The 25749-nt window shown below is 40.6% G+C and overlaps 2 protein-coding genes across 3 annotated transcripts; both read right to left on the bottom strand.

Annotated features, from left to right (window-relative positions):
- Positions 1 to 848: 848 nt before the first annotated feature.
- On the bottom strand, positions 849 to 13476 carry cabp2b (calcium binding protein 2b). 2 transcript variants are annotated; one of them, XM_080288990.1, is made up of 7 exons: positions 13327 to 13476; positions 12518 to 12778; positions 3102 to 3132; positions 2844 to 2978; positions 2584 to 2693; positions 1311 to 1458; positions 849 to 1224 (listed from the first exon to the last, which is right to left on the bottom strand). In XM_080288990.1, the coding sequence occupies exons 1-7, from the start codon at positions 13405 to 13407 to the stop codon at positions 1199 to 1201; spliced, it is 792 nt and encodes a 263-aa protein (XP_080145116.1). In that variant the 5' UTR covers positions 13408 to 13476; the 3' UTR covers positions 849 to 1198. The 2 variants fall into 2 exon arrangements, with proteins under 2 accessions (XP_080145116.1, XP_026050653.1); XM_026194868.2 differs by lacking the exons at positions 12518 to 12778; positions 13327 to 13476 and adding exons at positions 4403 to 4594; positions 5709 to 6050.
- Positions 13477 to 18118: 4642 nt separating this feature from the next.
- On the bottom strand, positions 18119 to 24938 carry LOC113037599 (zinc-binding protein A33-like). The gene is made up of 6 exons (XM_026194846.2): positions 24031 to 24938; positions 23208 to 23303; positions 21184 to 21417; positions 20989 to 21011; positions 20515 to 20630; positions 18119 to 19839 (listed from the first exon to the last, which is right to left on the bottom strand). Exons 1-6 carry the CDS (start codon positions 24556 to 24558, stop codon positions 19274 to 19276), a joined length of 1563 nt encoding a protein of 520 aa, XP_026050631.1. The 5' UTR covers positions 24559 to 24938; the 3' UTR covers positions 18119 to 19273.
- Positions 24939 to 25749: the final 811 nt, after the last annotated feature.

Here is a 25749-nt window from a genome sequence, read left to right as displayed (position 1 = left end):
TGCTTTTAGTTCAAATATTGAACTAGCCAATCACATGGCAGCAACTTAATGTATTTATGCCCGTAGACATGGTCAGGACGATGTGCTGAAGTTTAAACCGAGCATCAGAATGAGGATGAAAGCTGATTTAAGTGACTTTGAATGTGGCACGGTTGTTGGTTGTTGGTGCCAGACGGGCTGATCTGAGTGTTTCAGAAACTGCTGATCTGCTGGGATTTTCCCATACAACCGTCTCTAGGGTTTACAGAAAATGCTTCAAAGAACAGGAAAGATCCAGGGAGCAGCAGTTCATTGGGAAAAAAAATCTCTTGTTGATGCCAGAGGTCAGAGGAGGCTGACCAGAGTGCTTCGGGTTAGAAGGAAAGACAACAGTAACTCGCTTAACCCTTGTGTTGTCCTCGGGATTCCCATATACTTGTTTGCCATTCGCCTACGGGTCATTTTTGACCTGAGGACAACAAAAGAGCATATCTGGGCAATCAGCCATCAGCAACAGAAGACCACACCAGGTGCCACACCTGTCAGCTGTGTGATGAGTCTACTGAAACATTTGAATGTTCAGAATTTGGCATAAACAACATGTAATAGCTGCCATCAGCCGCAATCCAAATGCTTTACAGCACGGCAGATTTTAGAGCTCAGTGTATCTTTGTTTATTACCTTAATTTCCTTAAAGATTGGTTATGTAGATTACTAATGAATACAAATATAGAAAAGTTGATCAGTTTAAAAATATATTATATCCATGTCATCCTCCTTATGTGTAGCAGTTGGTCCTTCTAGTACTTCATTGTCCATCAAACTAGTCTGGGTCTTTAATTATGTATCAGGTCATAATAATTGAACAATTTGTCCATTTTATATATGTTTTATTAATTAAAAACAGGTCTATGATTTTACAAACAAGCTTTTACACTCGAAGAACAAACACTCATATAAAAATACATCTAAAAAACTGAAAATGGTAAATGTGAAGCTGCTGATATGTTTGACATATTTATCTACTGTACATATTACACCTTTAAATTCGTACATGTGCAGTCTTTGTTAGCTACAACAGTTTTTTTGTTTCATTACTTTTTAATACAAAAATATAATTTGAGATGCATGCTCTTAAGAGCAAATGAAGGATGTCCACTACAGAGTAGTGTGATGCTTAGCCAGCAGTTGCGTAATGTCTGTCTGACACGTGGACTGGTCAGCGGGACATCATTCGCACAAACTCTGAAAGAGACGAGAAAAGAAGTGAGAGAGAAACAGAGGAGGATAAACACGATCAGTCAACTGATCCCATCAAGGCCTTCCCACACCTTCAAAGTCCACCAGGCCATCTCCGTTCAGGTCAGCGTCTTTGAGGATCTCGTTGATCTCTCTGTTAGTCACTTGTTCTCCCATCAGCTTCTTCATGGCCTCACGCAGCTCCGTTAAACTGATCTGGCCATCACCATTAGAGTCAAACTGGATACAGACAGAAAGAAACAGTCCTTTTAAGCACAATTATGAATATTCTTCAATTATTTACTTATTATATTTATTGTGTTTTGCTCATGCATTTGTGACTTTAATTACACAAAATATTAAAGTTTTATAATCTAGGAAATCTTCATTTTTAACAGAAATATTCCTCATGCATTGTTGTAGGTTTGTCGGCCACTAACATGATGAGAAAACTGCCCTGAAAGGTCAAATGACAACTAAAAACAGTGAAGGTTTCTTTCCTCTCAGACGTTTGTTTTGCACTTACTGTGTTTCTTTTTGGATTCATTTGCTGTAGCCTAACCTTCATAGCTCTCATTTCTTTATATGTGAATATATTTTAGTATTTCGGACCTGTTTGGCCTTCTATAGCAGGAAAAATGAAGGTGTCATTAAACACAGATGTGTTTGTTTTTGTTGGTTTGTGTTGTGTATCTGTATGTTTTTGCTTATTGTTTTATGTTTTATGTGACCTGCCCTGGGACATAAGGTGACGTTTAATATTTTTGCTATGAACTGACATGCTGACATCTAATGTATCTGGTAAATTGATGCACATTAACATACAGTATACTATTCAAAGGTAAAAATGAAGTGGCTCTGTTTGCTATTCCAGTGAGTGAGCATGCACAATGCCAGGATCCTGAAACGGTCTAACCTGAGTGAATCCAGCCATCATTAAACTATGCATACCTGTGATTTTTCTGCTATGAAATGTCACAATATCTGCTGTGAAAAAAGCCTACCTCCCACTTATGGTTACAAAGATCGGCCTGTCTATTTGAACCCATAATGAAGGTCTGCAAAGGAGAAATGAGCTTGACTTGTTCCATAAACAAACTGCACAGTAATAAATGATTATTTTTATCCAAGTTTCATTCCAGAAACTCCTGCGTGCTTCTATTTCTTCTTTTATATTTGAAGGGTTATGCTTAGTCTTATTTGTTTATCGTTCCCAATGGATTCTGATTTACAGGCCTCCCCCACAACTGATATTTTCATAGCAGCAAAGTCACATGCTACAATCCAATGCTGCTGTTAATAAAGTCACTACAATTAAATTTATGTTTAGGTCTTTATGTTGTAAATGACAGCATGTCTCTTGACCTCTTTGAATGCGTCTCGCAATTCTTTGACTCCGATCATGTCAGCTGTCTCTGCCAGCATCTTGGGTCCCATCAGCTCTACAAAGTCCTCAAAGTCCACTTTACCGCCACCTGAAACACACACACACACACACACACACACACACACACACACACACACACACACACACACACACACACACACACACACACACACACGGTTGCCATCTATTTCCACTCTGTTCTGCTGTCTCGTGTATTTTAGGCTGTTGCTGCACTCACAGATCTGCTGGCTCAGTTCAATGAGCTCCATCTCTGTGGGCATGTAACCCATAGTCCTCATACACTCGCCCAGGTCTTTGTGACTGATGTAGCCATCTTTATTCTTATCAAACTCCACAAATGCCTCACGGAGCTCTGGTAAGACACACACACACACACACACACACACACACACACGCAAAACACGTGTTATTACTGGTAAGGCGGGTATCATATCAAATGCATGTACAGCTAAAAAAAGCGGATAAATCACCTCACCTTCGATCTCCTCTGGCCGCAGCTCTCTGTCCTGCCGTGGGGAAAGTTTTCACATATTAGCTTCATGTTTCACACAGTTATAGATTTCCCCTCACCTTGCAAACATTCATACTGAAAATATTCACAATGTAAAAAGTAAACGCAGGCATTGAGGAGCACAATCTAAGCACACAGACATACAGCTTGTGTCACTTAACACGTGATGCTAGACAGAGCACAGATGAAAAACAGAAGCACCAAGTGAAACAAAACAGAAAAGATGAATAATGAGAGGAAATGTTAAATATTTTTTGTTATGTATAATTAGCGTCTTGACGTTTGGCCAATGTTTTTGGACAAAGATTCATTTTTTGAGAACTATGAATCACAATGATATTTATGTTCTTTTAACTCCAGGGTGTTGCACATCAATGAAATGCTGAAAATGATCCCTAAGCTGCATTAGATAGAAAGCTCCAGGGCATCTACATGGATTAAACCGTATATCTGATTATTGTATGCAGGGATTCCTGCACCATAGATTACAGTGAGTACCCAGATTACTTTTTGGAGGATGCCAGGCTGCAAACATCTAGAGACTAGGACATGTCAGAGGTTTAGTTTTAGGAATATGTCCACTGTCCGGATGTATGTGTCCGTACACTAAATATATACATTACTCAAGCTTGTGTGTGTAACCCGAATTATTATTTGATTGCATTTGTTTTGATCAAATTCTCATTTTCACACAGTAAAAGAAATCCTGACAATAAAAGTAGAGCAAAGCAACGTTGTGGCTAGCATTCCTTCCAGCAAGAATCCCCAAGCGTTCCCAGAAGTGTTGCACTTCCACTTTGATGTGAAGTTTTCTATTCCAGTTGCCCCTGTTTGGGCAGTCTATTATTTCTCCTAATCCAATTAAAAAAACATCCACTAAAAAGGTTTAGACCATTATTTTATTTTATTTTTGTCTTCACCTATATGAAGTGAAGCAAAGGCCACAGGTCATCAGTGTGATTGTTTCACAGTTCACACAAAGGCCTGCATCCTTTCTTTACCAAGGGCACGTACAAGCTCCACAAGGCCAGTCAATGATTTTCCAATGATCTCTCAGTGATTGACCCCTTTAAGCTTGCCCGTTGCCTGGGGATTTTAATTGTCTGACCCGAGCCACTAATGCAGGGGGGGATGACACAGCTGGTAAAGAGCAGGAGGGTCAGCCACGATGTGGGGATGAAAATGAATCGACACAAGTGGAAAAAGTTGCACTTTGGCTGTGGTAGGACACAGTGTGCACACTTCTGTGACTTCCTGTTACATACGAGCGTCCTAGCAAAGCCCTGTTTAAGGAAGATGCAGGCCGGGCCCACGATGTTGTGCAGCATGTTGCAGTTCTTCACCAGCGCACCGAGGGACTCCTTGAACGGTTTATCCTCTACATCCAAATCCTCATCTCCCTCCAGCTGCTGGCTCATTGCCCTCACCTTACGATGGAAGCGCCAGTGTATCACCCGCTTTGGAAGCAGATCAGGGTGTTAAACCACCAAACTTACTGTCCGTCACACCAAATGTGCGACTGATCAAGCAAGTCAATATCTTTTCAGAGGCAAAGTAAGACCCCTGCTTTTCTACAGTCAAACGTTGGAAAGGCAATAAGCCAGAACTATAGGATAGATACAGCTGCTCATTATTGCAGGAGGCCCTCATCAGCCTCAGTCCTCACTGTGAGAAACCAGTTTGATTTGAAAATAATCTATAAGTCTCAATCCTGCTGCTGCAGCTTCAAGCTGCTGAAACTAGCTGATGTGAGTTTGCTAATTCTCTAGTGTAAAGACTGACAGCTTAACTACACGTCAGTAAGTAACACGGCTACAATAGTAGGAAGCAGTGAACATTACAAGTAACAGTAAAAAAAAGCTAAATAAATAAATATGGCAATCATGGATCTAAAATCACTATTAAAATAAATGCAAGCATTGATAAGCTCATCATATATATATATATATATATATATATATATATATATATATATATGGATTTTGTATTTATTTATCCTTTAAAATGCATAAATAATCTTGAAAAAAGTATGACAAATTAATTTTAATTATTAAATGGAGGATAATTAAAAAATAAGGAATAAATGAACAAAAACTTATTTTCTAAAACAAGTGTGGACAATAAATAAAAAGGACAAATAAATACAGATCCAAATACAAAGAATATACATTTTTGTAAAATTAATTTATATGTTTTAAAATTTTAATCTAGTCTTACTTTAATCTATTATTTTGATCTCTTTAATTTGCACGTTTCGATTTTCTGCACACAAACAGTGTGTCCTTAAATAGCACTTTAAGTGATGCAGTCTGTATACTAAGCTTTCCTGTAACTACCATAAAAGGAAACAGTTTCACTGGTGGAAAAAAAAAGGAAAGCGTTAGAATTTCGACAATATATTTTTTCCTGTTTTCTTAATTTACATGCAATCGTTAAAATGATACAGTGAGACAACATCCAAAGAAAGCTGCGGTTGTCACGGAGGCAAAAAGCTTCAGTCAGCGAGTGCAAGCAAGAGGATTAAGCTGCAGTGAGTTCGAATCTAACAAAGAGGAGATAAAGTACACTTACCTTCTTCATTTTATCGTTCAGAGATGGTTTGTTCCCCATTACCAGACCTCCCCTGTCACTTTTCTATGTTCCTATTTCCCTGCGCTCTTCTTCTGTGGACTTCTAAAGTCAAGTTCAAGCTCACAAGCTAAAAAATCCCTCTGAGTTTCCCATTCTGGTTAATAGTCATCATATTGGATAAAACAGAGATGGAAAAAGAGGAACGGCCCTCATCCATTCATGGTCATCTCCACTGACCCAAACCAAACTGAACACGTTACCAAATGATCTTCCCAAAACAAAAACAAACTGGATGACTGAGCAGAAGTGGAGCGCACTGAACACAGCTCGCTTATGTGTCACTCCACAGAAACAGCATCACTCTCGGCTCTTCACGCGGTGCTTTTAATCCCCCCCTCATTCCTCTCTGTCACTCGGTCTTCCCTCCCCCCTTTCTCTCTCTCTGTCTCATGTCAACATGTTGCACGAGCATTCAAATGACTTCATCTACAGTGTGAAGAGTTTTAAAGGGAGAATTAAGAGGACACGAACGGAGCGGGATTAATCCATGCCCTTTCAGATTAAAGAGGAAAGGGTGATAGAGAGAGAAAAAAGGGAAGAGAATAGATTAAAGACATTCAAAGGAAGAAACGGAAACAGACATACTTTTCTCATGTGGATAAACAAGAATCTAAATATTTTAACTTGGCCTGGAAATAGAGCATGCACTATTTGAAACCATAAATATTAAAAACAAGATATAAAACAAATTCTTGGCTAAAGATGAATATCAGAGGTGAAGAACACCAGAGGGTTTTATTACTTTAGATGTCTTAAGGCTTGGACTTTTTGTGGATTACATATCACTGCATGTGTGCACTATGTGGTATTAAAGAACACATGATGTAAAATGAATGTAAATATGATGATGTTTGTCACATCAGGTTGACCTCTTGTTGCCAGTAGGAGTGCTATAGCTGTTACCTAATATCAACGTCAGGCTGGGACAAACTGGACAGTGTACGCTCACTGGCCTCTTTATTAGGCACACGGTTTCAGCTTCTCATTAACACAACATTTAATCAGCCAATCACATGGCATCAACTCAATAGGTTTAGGCATGCAGAGATGGTCGAGGCGACCTGATGAAATTCAAACTGAGCATTGGAATGAGGAAGAAAGGTGATGTTAGTGACTTGGAATGTGGTATGGTTGTTGGTGCTGACGTATTGGGGTTTTTGGATTTTCCCACACAACCATTTCTAGAGTTTACAGAGAATGATCCAACAAAGAGAAAATATCCAGCGAGTTCAGTGCTCTGGGGCAAATTGCCTTGTTGATGTAATACCCACTCGTCATTTCTTGAATGTGGCAGAGTTCACTATACTTAAATGACCTCCACAGTCACCGGATAAAACAATGTATGTCAAACATGTGGCATTCAACACATGCAATAAATGCAAAAGGTGCTTCTATATGATGTTCTTCTTTTGGCTTCTCCCTTTAGGCATCACCACAGTGGATCATCTGCCTCCATCTCACTCTGTCCCTAGCATCCTCCTCTATCTCACCAACCCTCTGCATGTCCTCTGCATTTTATTTACAACAATAAAAGAATCTTTCTTTATTACATTTGTTGTTATTTATTATTATTTTATATTTATGATTTATTTATGATGTTTTAGAGTGTGATCCCCTTCTATCAGTGGTCATTTGTACATGTAGCATGAGGGCTAATGCAAAACATAACATGTACGTTTTCATTGCTTTGTCATGTATGTTTAAAACATGTCCAAGCTATTAAGGGTCCCTGTGACACTCAGTTCATGGGCCCCAAAGATCACAAAAATGGGTACAAAGTGTACCAAATGTACCAAATGTAAAATGTGAAAGTGAAAAAATGAAACCTGCTAAAGTAACAAAAGAAAAACTGAATGTTTGCGTTTTTGAAAAATATAAGAAGTTGACTTAGCTGTGATTTGTGAAGTATTTTCCAACAAGTATTAGATGTGTTTTTCAATTATGTGGTAATTAAATTAGAAACCAATGGAAAAATACAACAAGTGAGCTGTAATGCTTCACAAAATGACAGCTTATGCAACTCACAGTGAGACCCTGGTGGCGTTCAAGTGCGTCAGCTCACGTCGAACTGAAAAGCACAATGAACTTCAATTTGAACTTCAGCTCTTACATCCATGGACTACTTTGGCTGAGCTGTCAGTTATAATGGCATAAAGTTAAAATCTCAAGTGGAGGTTATGAGAGCAATGCTAAGTGGTCATCTGAGCTTTTACAAAGCATCTGCCGGCAAATCTCTCCAAAAGCAGATTTGGCATGCTGCTTACTACAGTGCATCCATACGGCTCGTGTGTGTGTGCGTCTGTGTGTGTCACTCATCTTTCTGTTTAGTCACATTGTGGGGACTCTTTTAATTTTAGATTTTAGGGTGACGACTAAGGATCAGGAAAAAGAGATTCATAGGGTGTGTGTGTGTGTGTGTGTGTGTGTGTGTGTGTGTGTGTGTGTGTGTGTGTGTGTGTGTGTGTGTGTGTGTGTGTGTGTGTGAAACACTGCAGGAGGTAGATTTAACTCATCCAGTTTTGGCTCTTGCTGTTCATTCTCCAAATTTGTCTCTCTTGTACTTTTCCGTACTAAATCATACACCCAGTTAGCAGTTTATTATTAGCTATTAGTTACCCTAATTGATACATACAGTGTGGGGTGGAGAAAATTATAGAAACAGCAGTGGATACATCTACAAGCGTACAGTTGAATGAAATACTACTCTCAGTCAGCAACAAGAAAACATGAACATAGAACACTAGAGCACAATCAGTGTGTGCAGAGAGAGTTCTTAAACTCATTAGCTAAAACTAATGGCAACTCTGCATGCATGCGTTGTCTATTGCAATAAGCTCCAGTGACCACTAGAGGCCACCTTAGGACCGGTCTAACATCAGTATCACTTGCCAGCTGCAGCAGTGGATGTCTGGGAGAGTACCAACTTTTTATTTGTTTGTTTATTTTTTAGGAGATACTTTAGGCAGATTAAGCAGTCATATATTAGAAATGGAAATCTAGATTTCTAGTTTTCCTTTTTTTTCTGCAATAAGACTCTTATTGTGATTGATAAACACGGAATGCCAACACTGGAATTAACGAGTTTGCAGCTTAAGAACGCTTTTGTGGCATGAAGATAGATCACTTCTCTCAAAGAGCTTTCATGTGATTTGATAGAAACAGATTATTTTATTTTACAAAGGTACATGAGGGAGTCACTACAGGAGATGTTTGGGATGTAAAGCTTTTCATCAAAGTGGTGGTCACATGAAAACTGTTTAACACAGTTGCGTGTTTTATACATGTTTCTGTGCAGTGGTTCTTATAATATATAATATATCTTAAAAAAACACACCAGTTGTTCTGGGTTCTACAGGGAAAAAACAACAAAAAAGGGAGTTTTTCTTCCCACTTTAGCTAAGTGTTTGCTTAAAGGAGGTCGTCTGATTGTTGTTGTTTTTTTTAATCGATTATAGGGTCTTTTCCTTTATAATATAATGCACCTTTAGGTGGTTGTTGTTGTGATTTGGCTCCTTAATAAGTCAAAATAATAAAATGTGACAAAAATATTAGACGTCATTTATTTTTTAATTGAAAGATCCAGTTTTACATCTGTGAGGACATGTGGACAGTCGGTATCAGAAGTCTGATAAACACATATATCATGTTCTTCATTTACCTCATTCAACTGTGCAAAGATCTACTGAGTTTTAATTAAATAAATATGCAGAAATATTCAAACTTTTAAAGGGTTCACTAACTTTCAAGCACTGCTGCAACTCCTCTAACTGGAGCCCAAGCATCACTTTATAGTGCAGATGTGCTGTGATTTTTCTTGCAAAGCTTTCAGTGCAAGACTTTCTGTATTTTTGATTTGTACCTACAAATCAAAATTAATTTGCAATAAATTAATAATTAACTGTCATTTCTAAGTTTTACATTTTTAGCTGTCTGAGATGGAAAACATATTTCCGAAAGTACCAACCTTGTACAGACTATTAGTATTAGTACAAATTAGTACAAACCTTGAGTAGAGTATATACAATTCAACCTTCAAACTTACATACATTCATTTAATAGATAAATATGAGTATCAGCTTTTCAGCACATAATATTAGCAGATTAATCACTTCTTTCTGTGAGCTCCAGCATGATTCACTCTATTGGCTGCACATTGAAACAAAACTTAACACCAGTAATTGCAACTGAAGACACCATTAAATCTGATTAACTACCAGGTTGGGTCTCTCTTACTGATGGTTATAATTAATCACGTAAATGAGATGGTCTTGAGAAGTGGGCGCGCACACACACACACACACACACACACACACACACACACACACACACACACACACACACACACACACACACACACACACACACACACACACACACTGTTCCTGGGTCCTGAATACTCTTTAGTTGCTCTTCTCAGGACATCAGCGCTCAGCGACTGTCATGCTTGCAGTCTGTGGTTAATTTGAATGCACACACACTTTTAACTTAACACACCGTGCATATGTGCGTGTGTGCTGTGTGTATGATAGAGATGTGCCATACTCAGGTAACGTGACTCTGTCTTTTGTTTTGGACTCAACATACTCTTGATCTCTGATGTGAGTGTGATCTGGTGTCAGGTGTACATCAGCAGGTTTCCAGAAATGAGAGCTGTCGAGACACCGGGAAACACTAGAAGAGACAGAACAGACAGAAAGTGAAGAAAGGAGGGAAGGAAGAATGGATAGAAGGAAGGAAGGGATGAAAAAAGGAAGGAAGGAAGTATAGTTGTAGAGCTCCCTTAAGACTTAAGACTGTCTAAAATAGAGGCCAGTGCAGAAGTCTATTAAGCCTGCCTCATTTCTAATGGCCAGCAGAGGGAGACTGCTTTGGTTCCAAAATGAAGTCAACAGCATTGTAAGTTTAGACGATAAAACCTGCAGCTCGCTTGGTCTGTGCCCTCAGTGAAAACTTTCTGATGAGTTTATCATCTCACTTGGAAAGTTCAAGTGCATGATGTTTCTTATTAGAGCCAAAATATCAATGTCAATAAAGCGGTGTGTGCTCGTTGTCACAGAATGCTGTGTCCCTTCGTTTGTGATTCACCCTTCCCATGTGGCGGCTAGCTTTAAAAAAAGCTGACAGGATGATAATGATGAAGTCAAAGTTTCAAAAATGTGACTTCACTAACTATTACTATGGTGTAACCATCTTTTATATACAATTCATGCTTCAGACGCATTCATAGTGCAGGAAATGTTTGGTTTAAAGTGAGGATGCTGCACCGTGTGCACATGGTCCTCACTCGCTCACATGAAATCATTGGACTGTCACCTGCTTTGTTCTCACATGGGCTGGATTACATCACATGAACTTCATACTAGAACGCCGGCAGGTTAAACGTCAGTTAACGTTCAATTTGTGCTGCGCTGCATGCAGAGCAACTTTCTGCAACCATTTGCATATTTTAGGCATGCTTTTATAAGCAGATGCTTTCATGTATTGTTATCAAATTCATGTTGAACATATCGTCGTGTTGATGGATAGTTGTTATTCGGTTAGTGAGGGGGAAATTACTCTTACTTGGGGTTTGTTCACATAATTCATTTAGAAATTCAGTTTCTGACCAAGATCACATTCATGTGACCAAGGGCCCGATGGTGCACTCACTCACAGCTCTTAAAGCTGCTCCTTCAACACTGGTGTTAAAATTTCAGGTTATTTTATGTAAGCAAGTGTGATCTGAGGCTATATTACATATTGTTGCACTTGAGTACTCAAGCTTCTCTTCTCTCCGACTTTGCTGGCTGCTTTCTCCCACTCACTTGCTGCTCTCTCTTAATTTGGATCACTTGCATCACCACTGACATCACTTTTTTTTTTTTTTTTTACATTGCTTTCCTGTTTCTAACCTCAGCCCCACTCATCGTCACCCTCCTCAGAGTTTGCTGACGCGATCAGGTGGACATGACTCTTTCTACATGTCAAGAAAAAAAGAAAATACTGACTGACTCACAAGCCATGCTTGAAATCAGCAGCAGGAAGCGGGTAGGGATTTAACTTCGGTGTAATCCCTTCTGATTTTATTTTCACACACAAACCGCTGTCTCACACCGCGAGCCCACGCGTCTGGCCCTCGGGTTACAGCGCTGTAATGGTGTGGCCTATCGTGCCGTGTCATGTGTCACCTCTTAGCATGTGATTGATGGGATGTGATGCGATATGGAGCTGATAGAATGGCTGCAGCGATAGGGTGTCCATCAGATCTCTGGCTGACTTTACTGGTATCTATTACGGATTACACTTTGGTAATGTTTCCCAAAGTAGAGCTTAAATCCTCTCAAACTCACGCTATCATCCTTCTACTCATTGCGCTTTGCAGCTCTGGCTTTTTCCACGAGGGTTAAACTACAAGGCAAAATGGTTAATGTTCACCTTGCCGTTGTGAATTTAGCTTTGTGTCTTTCTGAACTGCCAGATCAAAGAGAGCAGGGCTGCGAGAGAGACCGCTACTTTACAAAAGCTGGACCACAGCCACCCTTTAAATTTGAAGTGAAGGCTTAGGCTTAGGGTTTCTGTGAAGCCAGACATTCAATCAGCCAGAGAACTTGATGCACATGCACACACATTTATTCACTCACACACACTCTAACACACACACACACACACACACGGTAACAAAAGTGTCAGACATACATACAAGAACGCACACATACACGTCCACTGCAGAGTATGAAACAGATGAGCTTCACACACATACACACTCCTACCTGTCCAAACACCGAGTCCACTATGGGCAGCAGGTCGACGGGCTCCTCTTCCTTCTCCTTCTCTCTCCTCCGCGGTCCCTCCATCAACTCCTCCAGCTGTTCCTCCAGCGCTTCGCTGTCCTCACCCGCCTCTGCTGCCGTCATCGGGGGTAATTTGGATTTTTGATTGCGAGCAGCAGCTTGAGCGTCTCCGCCACCCCCGCCCTGGTCGTTGGTTCGCTTCTTTTGCTTCTCCACCTTCTTCTTGATAGCAGCCTGCACCTGTGGGAAGGCAGGGGTGGAGGAGAGTAGAACAGTGCACTCAAACTTATATCAATATAAAGCATGACCGATACTACTGAGACTGTAGATGAAATACAGTGCCACAGCGCTCACTGCCTGAAACGTGAGATGTTTAGTTTATAACATTTGCTCTAGGAAGATGTGACATGAACATACTTTGTAAGGAAGATGCCAAAATAAGAACAATACACAACTTGCAGAAGTCGAAATGTTATGAAATGCATGCATTATAAAAATCTTTTTAAAAAGATCATTTTTAACCTATTACATAGAAATCCTTTAACCCATTTACAGTAATCCAGTTTGTTTTAAAACTTTAATAAGTTGTCACATATGGGTAACATGTGTTTTCCACAAGAAATCAACAGTTCATCTTTTGTATCAATGACTCTTATCATTCTTTCGGCAAAACAAAACTTCAGCATGCACAATATAAAATGTGATATAGGCACACAGCATGTAAGGATGCACACACACACACACATACACAGACACAATTATATATATATCTATCTGCACCCACTCACCTGTTTTGCGCTCCTCTCTGATGGCGCGCTCATCGCTCCAGCGGCTCCCCCGGGTGCCGGCTCTCGAATGATCATGAACATCTTGGTGTCACGGGCTAACACACACACTCTCTCTCTTCGTCGCTCGCCCTCCCCCTCCCTCCCCCTCTCGCTTCCCTCTCCCCTGCTCTCCTCTCCTCTGCTCTAGCTCTTTATGTCTTAAGTGTAATAAAACTCCCCCTCCCACCACAAAAAAAAGTCAGCTTGGACCGATTTCTTTTCTTAAACTCTGAAAAATGTGTTAAAAATTCAGTCCCCTTCACGCAGTGATTGCAGCTGTCTCTTTGTCCCGGGAAACACAAAAGGAGTTAAAATGCTACGGCTCAAATGTTCTCCTGCTTCCTCCTTTCCTTCCAAGTATTTCCTCCAGTTCTTTTCCTCAGAGTTTCATCAAGCTTCTGTCCATCTCTCTCAGGTGAGGAGGTTTTTATCATCAGCTGCTGTCTTGGCTCCGGGATTGAGTTCCAGCACCTCTGCCAGCACTTGCTATCTCCAGATAATTTAGGTGACACTCTATACCTCCCGAACTTTAGCTCCCTCGCGTTTTCTACCTGTAGTGCGTTGACCTCTCTCTCTCCTTCTCTTCCTCCCCTTTTTCCACCTTTTCCCCTTCATCACAGGTAAACTTCCCTCCTCTCTGCCGGGTTCTCTACCTCAAACACAGGCTTTATAAAAACCTGCCTTTCCTTCCCTATAATTCCCGTAATCTCGTTATTCTCTCGTGTTTTCCCGGTCGTTTACACTCATCTTTTCCCATCTTATCTCAATCTTTTTCCCAGAATCCTTCTTCCCCCCATCTTTTTCTCTTTCTTATCACCATCATTTCCCCCTGACAATAATCCTCGTCGCTCCCTGTGCTTCTCCTTCTTCTCGTCTCTTTCTCCCAATCTATCTGCCCTCAATCCCCTTGTCACATTTGAAGCCTTTGTTGTAAAACAAATTGGATGTTTTTCTGCAGTGCCCAGGTCAGCTATTCATTTAGAAACAGTGAGAGATAGAAAGAGATGAAGAGTTGCAAAAAAACAAACAAAAAAAAACCAACCTCAGCAGCCATACGATGATGAAAGGCTTTCAGTGAGCAATAACACATCACCTCAGGGAAACCTGCATGCATAATCTCATCCACCAAGCATGGCTGAGCCCACACACGTGCATGCACAGGTGAACATGTAACCACTGACCCCTATTTTTAGACACGAATGTTCTCATAAGCATGTAATGTTGTGCTTTTCAGCTCGCTAGAAACAACTCCATAGCCTTTTGGTGTTCTAAAGCAACTAATTCCACTAAAAGCATCATCTTTCTATAAATAAAACCCATCAATCAACCCCGTCCATTTCACTAGCAGCTTTGAGCTGATGATGCATCTCACTCCCCCCCCCCCTCATTTTGTTCCTAACTGCCTCCCCTGAAAGCTCCCTCCATCGCCGCTCTGCCCCTCGCATCTCCAGTTAACCTCCGATAGTGTGCGTTCTCCAGACGCGCTGATAATGTATAGCTTCACTTCTCTCCAGTTCCTAATGAGGTTTCCATTAATCATCTTAACCCTGTCTTTCGGCTGTCTTTCTTTAGCCCCTCTCCTCATTGATTATTGATAAGATGGAGAGACAAATTCTTGAGTGGAGGCAGAAAAGAGATCCATTACAGAAAAGCCAAGTTACACGACTGAGGGTTAAAAATAGCGGCTCATATTTTGGGAACAGACCCGTCATCTGATCGAGGAAAGATGAAGAATGAATGGACGAGATGGAAAGAGAAATTAGAGGTTAGGGAAAAAAATGTGTGTGTGTGTGTGTGTGTGTGTGTGTGTGTGTGTGTGTGTGTGTGTGTGTGTTTGTTCATTTTCTTTCATCTCAGGCTTATCTGACCTTAAAGAAACTCAAAGATGTGATGAATGGCAGTGGGAGGGCCAGCTGAGCAATAATGTAGACGTGAAGGCTTGTGTTACTGCGTGTCGATCAGCCTGTAATAATATCTAATTACAGATCAGAACAGTTAGAGAAGAGAAGGGTTCGACTGAAGGCTGTACGTAGCCCTGACAGGTCAGTCCCGCAGTCTGTGAGTAATGTATGCAGATGACACACAGAGATTAAACAGGCAGAACAGGTACGTTTTATTCAGGTCAGACTAATTCTCATTACTTATTTGGTCGTAATGGTAGTCACAGATTACCGAATTGCTCAACTGGCAGGAGAGGACTCATTAACCATGCTTAACTGCAGAGTGAAAGAAGAACACAGAGCGTATCTGTGACAGGTAAACACCAAACTCAACCACGGGTAGGATACAGGTAATCAACTGATTAACACAATGTTGTGACTCAAATGTTCAGCTTTTGTTGAGCTTGTGTCAAAAATGACGTTTGTTTCCACTGGTTGAGGGTTGTTGTGTTATATTGTGATACATGTTAAATGAAATCTCTCTGACGCATCATCAGCAACAAAGAAATAATCACAATAAAGTCCACAAAGGTTTTTATATCAGAAACTATCTTGACTGTCTTTTTATTCATTCACTTTTATTTCATTTAGCTTTCTTCTCCAGTGAGTTTTCATCCTTGCTTTAATGTTTTGAAGTTTCAGTGTTCGTTTTTTTTATCATAATGTAATACTGAAGAATGTAACACTGTGTAAAAGCTTGAATCACTGTCCTTAAACACATTGAGAAAATTGGGCCAAAAAACCATCTACAGCAGATGAACTGTAGATGCAGATGACACAGGACCAGAGAGATGCTTCTGGACCTTCAAATGATTGTTAGCAATATGTATGGAGGAGATCAGGAGAGCAGGGTAACAGTAAATATCTATAGCAGACATGAACACTTCTGCAACATTTTACCAAGTGGGTCACATGAGAAACTGTACTTTTGCACTGGTGCAGCCCTCCACAACAGTCCCAGTTTCTCATGGTGCCCCTTGGTCAAATTAATTGTCGTTCTGGTTTACAGCCACCCATAAAGCACATCGTTGGCTCTGTCGTGGTTTTCAGGTTTCAGAGATCTTGTGAAAATTGATGGAACGATAAACATGGAAAAGTCAGAAGACGTCAGATTTTGTTCGACCATGCAGTCCCATCTTGACCTGCATATAACTGAAGCAGTGTGGGATCATCCCAACAGAGAACAACACAAAAATCCAGTCAACATCCGAAGAAGAGCTCTGAATGTCCTTCACGAAGCCTGGAGAACTATTCCTGAATACTACTTTGAATACTAAGAAATTACAACAAGGCTGGCCTACTACAGTTCAGGCTGTGTTAGAAAATAAAGATTTTTATGACATAAGTTGACTTTCAATCTTGTTAGAACTGTATAAACTTGGTTTTTCCTTCTTCTTCATTAAATTCCCAAATTCCTAGAAAAATATAAACAATCAAGGGGTGGCTCAAGACTTTTGCACAGCTCTGTATTTCAGTGGCAGTGTTTAAAGTTACACATTATAACACATCACTTCTTAAAAGCAACGGACTCACATTCATACCGGCACCTTCAGATGACAACCATCTTTCCTATACAGTCTGTGGATAGTTCTTGATATTTAAGTTTATGTTTTACCACTTGCAGCATATTTCTAATTTCTAATGATCTAATCTGATCATTTTTAAAATCTTCATCTAACAGCTTCCAGTGGGTCGCATTTTCATGAGGGTGGCATTCATATGTTGCACAAAAATGCTTTAAAGTTGCTTCATTCGAAGTTAGCTTTGGCTGCCCTCTGCTGGTACTACATGTGCAATCAAAGTTAATTATACCCTAAAACTCTCATGTCAGCTATCTAGACCAGGGGTCAGCAACCTTTAACACCGAAAGAGCCATTTGGACCTGGTTTTCCACGCAAAAGAAAACACTGGGTATTTGACATTTTAGATGTCAAATACTTTTTGACATCTAAAATGAAGATAACACTGTATATATTGTTTTTTACCTTTATGCCTTGTTTGAACAACTAAGGTGTGTTGCTTATGAAATCCTTGAAGTGCTACAGAGAAAATTACATTTTATTTATGTAAGTAACACATTTTGAACTCTTAAAGAAATATAACAAAAGGAAAGACACCCAGCTGAACTAAAATGATCCATGTAGCAAACAAAAACTGTTATATCGCCTTTGGGCTTTTGGAGCCTTGACCTGACTTTTAAAAAAAATAATTGGAAAAAAAGCACTATGCTGCTAAAAAATGAAAAATAGATATTTGCAAAATTCTGCCTAAATATGTATTTTACCTGGTTAATATGTGTAGCGGGGTGTGGTCTGCAGCGCCGCTGCAGGGGAGGCGGATGCACCTGAGTGGACCCGCAATCACGCCTCGCCGCCTTTACGTCTGTGCTGTTGTGTTGGTATGCGTAAGGCTGTGAGCTGAAAAGCTACAGCCTGCTGTATGTGTCAGCAACCGTGTGTGAAAAGTGGTCAATAAAGACATGCTGAAAAGCATGTTCATGCAAACATCGTCGGGTCTGCCGTGATATGTTTACAATTGGACTTCTGCTCCTGAACCTCTGCGCACAGCGTCTGCAAATCGGGGCTGTACGAAGTCACTTTCATCTTTACGCAGGACTGTAAGCTGTCATCTGTGAGGCGTGAGCGGCGTTTGTTTTTAACATAGCACACGGTGGAGAATAGCTGCTGACATCATGTGGATCCGAAGATCCATAATTGACCTACCTGGGGTTGAAAGTCTCGATAGATGCACGGCGTTTCGGCGGGTATACCGGCTTCCACGAGTGTGACGCTTATTTTGAGCGATGAAAAAAATAATAGAATATAATTTTATTTTTATATTTCAATATCACAATAATCTTCCAATTTAGAACTACAAGTTAAAAAAAGAACTAACATAAATAAAATACACTTCAGCTAAATACTTCTAATTTATTTTCCAAAACCACGCGGAGCCGCAGGACTAAAGAGTCGCATGCGGCTCCGGAGCCGCAGGTTGCCGACCCCTGATCTAGACATTGGTGACTATCACTTCACATTACATTTGCTTTACAACATTAAACTCCGAGGATACAAACAGACGATTAGTAAACTACATTTCAGATTAGTGTTAGACAAATATGAAGGTGGTGGACGAATCATACTGCAGAACTCATACTGTCATAACATACTACACCCATTATGTTTTCAATGGCACTGAGATAAAACAACTGAATACCTTAAAAAAAAAATGGTATTGCATTGTTAGATGAAACACAAACAATGTGCCGAATGATAGCAGTAGATATGCTTTCTGTAAAGTACTTTAAAAAAAATACAAAAAGCATTAAAAACTTTGCTAGAAAATCCAGTTAAAAAAGCCAAAACAAACCATGTTTTGATATCATAGTTATAAAAACTCACGTTAAAATACAAAATGTCAAAAATGTTTTCTTTAAATGTCTGTTTCAACAAAAATTACTCAAAAAGAAGACACAGTCATCTGTTTGGAACTAGTTTAGGTGCAGATTAATATGCATTAGGTGCACTGCTGAATATATCCATCAGAAGGAAGATGTGCATTCGACTGACTGAGAATAAAACCAGTGTGTGTGCTCACCACAATAAAAGACTGTGTCAGGTTGTGTTTATAACAGTATTTGTCAAACAGCAACGGAGCTCGGTGGCACACAGAGGAATAATGGATCAAACAGATTAGGTTTTAGCTAAACAGTTCATTGATTATCTTTTCATGTACTTTCTTTGCAGCTAGATTGATTGAAGTGTCGCCTTTCTTGTCCTTCTGATGTTTCATCCACAGCTTGACAGCCTTACAAGACCGTCGTCATACCCCTAAAAAGTCCTTGTAATAAGACAGATGTGTGAATGCTAATGAGACAAGTCCCTTAAAGTGATTAGCAGCAGAGTCTGCAGTTTGATCCTGAATCCGTTTGATGCGCAGTGTTGGTTCTCTGATGAAAAAAAGGCCATCTATCCCCAGTGTGGCGTTACTATGGTGAGCGGCTCCCGGTTGTGTCCGTTGATGATCGGCCAGGGATTGAAGTAGGGGAAAACAGGCTCTTTGAATTTTGCATCATTGAATGTGAAGAGGTGGCTCATGTCTCCAGCATCATAAAACGACACTAGGCCACGACCGTAGTCCAGGTATATCCCCACTCTCTTCGGAGGTTTGGAGGGATATAATAAGTTCTCCTCTATGTCAGTGCAAGCTTCATACTCGCTGGTGCCGTTTCCGCTGTCCCTCAGCACCAGCGTCCAGAAACCATCATCCGGGCAAAGGCTGATCTCATCTTTCCTGTTGACGGAAGCTGTGGCCACACCCAGTCCCCACGCCGTCTTAGAGCCTACCTCGACCTCCCAGTAGTGTCTGCCTGAAGAGAAGGCTTCAGAGCCCAAGACAATGTTGTAGCGGGTGAAGCGCTCGGGGTTGTTGGGCAGGTTCGCTTGTAGTTTTCCTACCTGGACGCTGGTGCGACACGGGGAAACCCACAGACAAGGGTAGGCTGTGTCTGGGTCAAGGGTCACAGGTGTCACAGCTGGGAGGACATGAAAAACAGAGACAAACCAATGAAGGTGAAACATGTTTACAAGAACTGACACCACCCAAACTCCTCTGGAGTGACCTTCAGCAAGATACTGAATGCCAGCCTGCGCAATTAGTGTAAGACGAGCATCAGCTACATGGACGCAAATTAAATATAAATAACGTGGCTCCGATGTATCCAGAGATTAAATAAATTTCTGGAGAGCAGCCTGGTTTTACAGCAGTGATGTTTGAGGTCATCACAGACCCAAAGTAAGCATGTGTACGCTCGACTAACAAAGAGGTTAAATTCAGAGAACAAATGGAGTCACGCTTGAAACTCACTGCCAGTCAGAGCAGGCTGAAACGAGACTGAACAATGAGTTGAATCACAAATATGTCTTTTCTAGACGCAGCCAAATCTTTTTAAAGGAAATTTTGATGTCACACCACTGTTTGTCATAAAAAGCATTAGTGAGTCTGTGAAATCAGTTGTATAAGGCCTTCTGTTGCTCTGCGGGGGCTTTGAAGTTGGATTTGTTGTATTGGGGCCTGTGGTTTTGGTTTTTGAAGGATACTAGAGGCTACAAGCGCTGCGTCAGTGTTTTTTCCAGACTAGGCAGTTAATGACTAATGAGCACTATTGTTCTCTTGACCTTGGTTTGCATGATGTGTGTTATCTTTATACCTGGCTGAAGAATTGAGCTCATTTTCCTCCAAATCCTGTACTGGAGAGGTCCCAGAAAGTCTCCAGATTGCAGGTCCACAGCCATCTCTGCAGGGCGCTCAAACAAGCTCTCTGCCCTGAGAGGGAGAGGGAAAGAAAGTCGTTTTAAAGATTATGAAACATCCAAAACTATATGCTTGTGAACTTGTGTTTTATAGCATATTCGAAGTATTTAAGTAAGTACAAGTAACCTTCATTTAAGAAGAAACTAACGAAACCTTTACTCTCCACATTTGAAATGAAATTTGAAACTGAAAAAAATGTGTTTCTAGCTGGAACAATCACAACCTCTCATTCTGTTCGAAAACAACTCAAAACAGACGTGATTGCCTTGTGACTTTTGGACAAAAGTCATGATGAGATAAATGAGAAGATGGCCTAGATATTTGATTAGCTCTGACAGAACTTCTTGGATAAGATTACAGTAGTACTCACCCTCCAATAAAATCTTTGATCCCCTGAAACAGATAAAAACAGGCCTGTGATTACAAACATGGGACTTCCATTCATTCTTTATTCAGTATTCTTTTATATGTGCTCCAGTTATTAGCAAAGTATACTGAAAGATTATGAGAAATATGTAGCTCGTCCATAAATCCTTCTCCTCTGCCCCGTCTCTTCTTCTCTCACCTTGAGTTGCTCAGGATTTTCTTCTTCTCTAAGTTTGAGCCGAAGTTTATCGGCTGTAATCTCCAGTTGGCTGATCTGCTCCGTGGACTGAGTGAGCGCCTCCTCCAGCTGCTGAAGCTTCTCCTCCTTCTGCTTCTGCAGTTTTTCCTTTATGCGCTCCTCCTCCTCAACGAGGAACTCCCTCATACGGCCAAACTCTGCAGAGACCAGCTCCTCCAAATCTCCCGCTCGCTCCTGAAATGCAGCGAGGAATTTGGTCACAGAGAGCAAGAACTTTGCCAGTCAGTAGGTAAAGCACAGCTGATTTGTACAACTTTTTTTCTTTTTTAACCTCCTCTAACCTGGCGTCCACATATGTGGACATCCAATTTTGGGTTGTCTAGACCACAATACTACATTTTGCTCTACAAGGGCCTGATGTCTCTTACGAGGACATTATACTGCCACTGTTTTATCGAAATTTAAAACGAATGTCCCCATATGTGGATCTCTGGCCCTTGTAGACCAAAATCAGATAAAAAGATAACTCTTTGTTTTTTAATCGCGTCCCCCAAATAGCAAAAAGAAATTAAAAATGCATGCCATGAAAGAGTTCGGGTCTTAGGAGGTTAAAGCAATAGCACGACTCAAAAATGCCCCTTAAAGCTGACAGAAACCAAGTCTGTCTTCAAAATGCTTAACTGCTTTAGAGTTTGTATGATAACGATCTCTGAGTCTTTTTAAGCTCTTCCTGGGGTGGAAAAATACCGAGCTATGCTGTGACAAACGGTGGGGTTCAATTTTATTTTGTCACAATTGAAATTTCTGTTACATACTGTTGTTTTAATAGGGTTTATTATTAGAGAGTTATTATTATTTAACAAGTATATTATTATTTTTTTAACTGTTGCGTGTCAGTGAAAATGAGGACACACTTAATTCTCATTGACAGCAATGGTGTGACACTAAAACCGGAAGTGTCCTATTTTACTGTTATTATTGAATAAAAATACAGTTTTTTTTTCTTCTCTGGAAATATGACTACAATCTTATGTTCAACAGATTAAATCAACAACTTTAAACTGTGACCATTCAGACCAGAAGTGGTTCATTAAATAGGAAAAATCAGTATTTGTTATGAGGAGACGATACATTTTATGTCATATGTGGCACAAATTATTATATCTTACTGAGATATAAAAGTTTTTGCTAGCTAGATAGCTAGATAGATAGATAGCTAGATAGATAGATAGATAGCTAGCTAGATAGATAGCTAGCTAGATAGATAGCTAGATAGATAGCTAGATAGATAGCTAGCTAGATAGCTAGATGTCTGTATTTTTAACACAGAGAAGAAAAATTGACAAACTTCCTCTGCTCAACCACATCCTGTCATACTGACAGAGAAAGGGAGAAGTGAAGAAAAAAAATCTGTGAATCTGCATGTAAACTGGGTCAAACAGACAGACAGGAAAATACACCCACTGACACATTTAAACACACAGATAGGAAAGGAAACGGTCTGTGATAACCTGGAGCAGAGCTAGACGAAGTTATCTGCCACGGCAGAAATGCTCCAGTGCATTCTCTAACACTACCCTCATATGTGTGTTTAACACACACACAGCGAGCGTTTCAGTGAACTTCTTCCTGTGCCTGTCGAAACTCTATCAGCTGAGTTCCCTCGCAAGCTGTGTGACATGAAGCAGTTAGGGCACATGCACAGCCTGTGAAAGAAGAGCGCATGACGAAGATAAACACAAAATGATGTGTATGAATGTTCATGAACCTCCCTTTTTAGTCCAGGATGAGCTCCTGATAATCATCACGTCTAAATAAAAGATGAGTAAGAACATGGTGTGTCAGCACCAGTCATTAGTACCACCAGTCATCCCTCTGTCTTGACAGGTAAAGGTGGAGGAATGCGTCAGAATGTTGCCTGGCCGCTAGAATTTCTGGTTATATTTAGAGGACAAACACACTGGAGTGTTTTTCTTTCACAGTGCTTCACAAAGAAACAGCCAGCACACACAGAGACGTGATACCTTAATGAGGAGGATCTTTTCATTGGTCTGTTTTTGGAAGAGTGTGGCCTCCTGTGTCTGCACCTGAACCCTCTCCAGAACCACAGACAGCTTACCCTGCAGGACAAACAGATAATCACATAAAAACGTTTGTTGAGAAGAGGTTATATAAACCAGATTACGATTCAATCAACAGTTAATTTGATTTGTGCGTCAGTCCGAACAACGTCCCGTCTTTAATGGGAGTCATACATCCGCCAATCCTCAACTGAGCGCCCTGACCCCAAAAATCTAACAAAGCTGGAATTTAGCACTGCTTAAACATGTTAAGACACACAGAGAAGCCTCTCAGAGCGGGTCTCCAAACAACATGATGAAGGTCAGCTGCCAGGTTTGAAAGGTAGTAAAGCTCACACAGGCCTGCTGAATTCCTGTAATGCACAAAAATACCCAAAGGCTCCTGGGGCAGACAGGGAGTGTGCTCTTTAAAGCACAACTGCTACATATATGAAAAGCCTGCTTGCTACATTAGAGCAGTTGAGTTTTGTAGTAAAAAAGTAGTTTTGACTTGACTTATAGGAATACTTGTGAAACTTACAGTAATGTAGTACAATAAGAGGAGTGTCCAATAAGCATTGTAAAGTATGGCACTCCTTGAAACTCTGATTGCTTGTTTTATCTAGAAGCTCCAGCTGTTACACTATAGAGGAAAAAAAATACAGTAGAAAAATAAATCAAATTTGGTGATTATGTTGGTCAAATCTCAATACCATGTCTGTGTATGCCTGATTTAAGTTTTTGGAAGACCGGGAGCCTTAAAAACGAGCCAATAACAAAACAGTACCCTGTAGCTTTCAAAAGCCTCTGTAATGGGGATGACATTGTGGTTCTTGTGGTCTCGAGACATCCCGCACACTAGGCAGATGGGAAGCTGGTCATCCTCACAGTAGAGCTTCAGCTTCTCCTCGTGCTCCTCGCACATATCCAAACCCATTCCCAGGCGTGGCCAGTGCCCGATGGACGAGGCCACGCTGCTCATGCTGGAACCCCGCTCGCGGTCCTCGGGCATCTCCAGCGTACCTTCGTGGTCCCACACGCACATCCCCGCGGCCGCGTCCATGGCGCGGGCTCTGCGCACACTATCCACCACGTTGCACAGGAGCGAGTTGGGTCGCAGTTTCCGGGCGCACGACTTTCTACACTTCGGGCAACTCGAGAGTTCGTCCGCCTTAGCTTCCCAGCACTGGATGATGCACACCTGGCAGAAGTGGTGCCCGCACTCAAGGATCACGGGATCACGGAAGAGTTCCAAACACACCGGGCAGGTGAGCTCCGACTGTAGCTCTTCAAGCGCGCTGGCCTCCGCCATCATTTACTGCGCTCATACTTCTCAGAAGACACGTCTGTGGGAAACACTGTGACAGGGAAAGAAGACTAAACTGCTCTTCCGTTCACATTCAGAGAGGGAGTGGTCTGACGCTGACAGCAGTACGACTTTTTTCACGGAAGCGACCAAAGGCGTGTAGAAACACGCTCGGCTGGGCGTGATGAAGGGCTCCTTTAAAGGGCGCAGTGTGTTTATGATTGCCCTGAGCGAAAGAGGGTTTCTTAGAAGGAAGAGAACAGTAACAAGAAAGGTCACGTTATTGCTGCGAGGAAATATACGCGGAATTTTTAAAAGGGGGTTGTACCAATTGTCTTACTTGTTGGTTTATAAGTTTTTAAATTATTAAACACTTACAGGAAATAAATCAGAAACGTGTGAGCGGAAACTTCTGTGTAGTAGGGTAAACGACACAAACAAAAAAGTGATTTCCCGTATTTTCCAAAAAACGATTGCCCGTATATAAACAGCTCTGAATAAGTTGTTGGCCTATAAACTCATACAAGCATATGGCAAACCTATCTCTTTTTGAGCATATCAAGTCATTTTGAGACAGAAACATAATTCCTGTCATAAAGTAAAATCTGCAATTAGTGTTTGCCATAGTTGCTTTCATTTATCCTTTATTTATCCACCGAAAAAGTTTTTATTGACATTAAAAATGTAGGGTTTTTTAAAGGTCTTGCCAAGAAGGCAGCATAAATTGCAACAATTATGACATCATAGCTCTATAAAGATGTTTTAAGTGGCCAAAAGGGGCTGGATTCATTACAATGTAGCTACAATAACGCAGAAATACTTTTACTAATTTCTATATTTTATGTATAATCTCTTCTTAAATCCTATTGATCACAGTCTATTTACAAATATAAGTAAAGACATTAAACATGGAAACATACAGAGACATTAGAAATCAGATGATCGCTTTTTGGAACAACACCCATCTCAGACAGAATCAAAAGCATTTAAAGGCTTTTGAAGATTGAAACTAAGTTTTGAAGCATTGAAATGCATTTGAGTTTCCTTCTTCACATATACATCACAGGTTTTACCCTACATGTTTTCACAGTGACGGTGTAATCAAGTCCCATTCATGGCATTTATGGATTTGACTGCATTACACTGTAGAGGCGCAGCTACTTAATATAGACAGCACTGAATAAATGTGTGTTAATACTC

The sequence above is a fragment of the Astatotilapia calliptera genome, chromosome 2 (genome assembly GCF_964374335.1).
Source record: "Astatotilapia calliptera chromosome 2, fAstCal68.1, whole genome shotgun sequence".
NCBI classification, from domain to species: Eukaryota; Metazoa; Chordata; class Actinopteri; order Cichliformes; family Cichlidae; genus Astatotilapia; species Astatotilapia calliptera.
Note: the sequence above shows the minus strand (reverse complement) of the source record. Positions and strands in the feature narration are given on the sequence as shown.

Excerpts from the sequence above, each read along its gene's own strand:
- cabp2b (XM_080288990.1), bottom strand. The coding sequence starts at position 13,407 with ATGTTCATGATCATTCGAGAGCCGGCACCCGGGGGAGCCGCTGGAGCG. Across the intron at positions 12,779-13,326 it reads CAGAGAGGAGCGCAAAACAG|GTGCAGGCTGCTATCAAGAA; the intron begins GTGAGTGGGTGC and ends GCCTTCCCACAG. Across the intron at positions 1,459-2,583 it reads TGCGAGACGCATTCAAAGAG|TTTGACTCTAATGGTGATGG; the intron begins GTCAAGAGACAT and ends GTCTGTATCCAG.
- LOC113037599 (XM_026194846.2), bottom strand. The coding sequence starts at position 24,558 with ATGATGGCGGAGGCCAGCGCGCTTGAAGAGCTACAGTCGGAGCTCACC. Across the intron at positions 23,304-24,030 it reads AGGCTTTTGAAAGCTACAGG|GGTAAGCTGTCTGTGGTTCT; the intron begins GTACTGTTTTGT and ends TTTGTCCTGCAG. Across the intron at positions 21,012-21,183 it reads AAAATCCTGAGCAACTCAAG|GGGATCAAAGATTTTATTGG; the intron begins GTGAGAGAAGAA and ends TATCTGTTTCAG.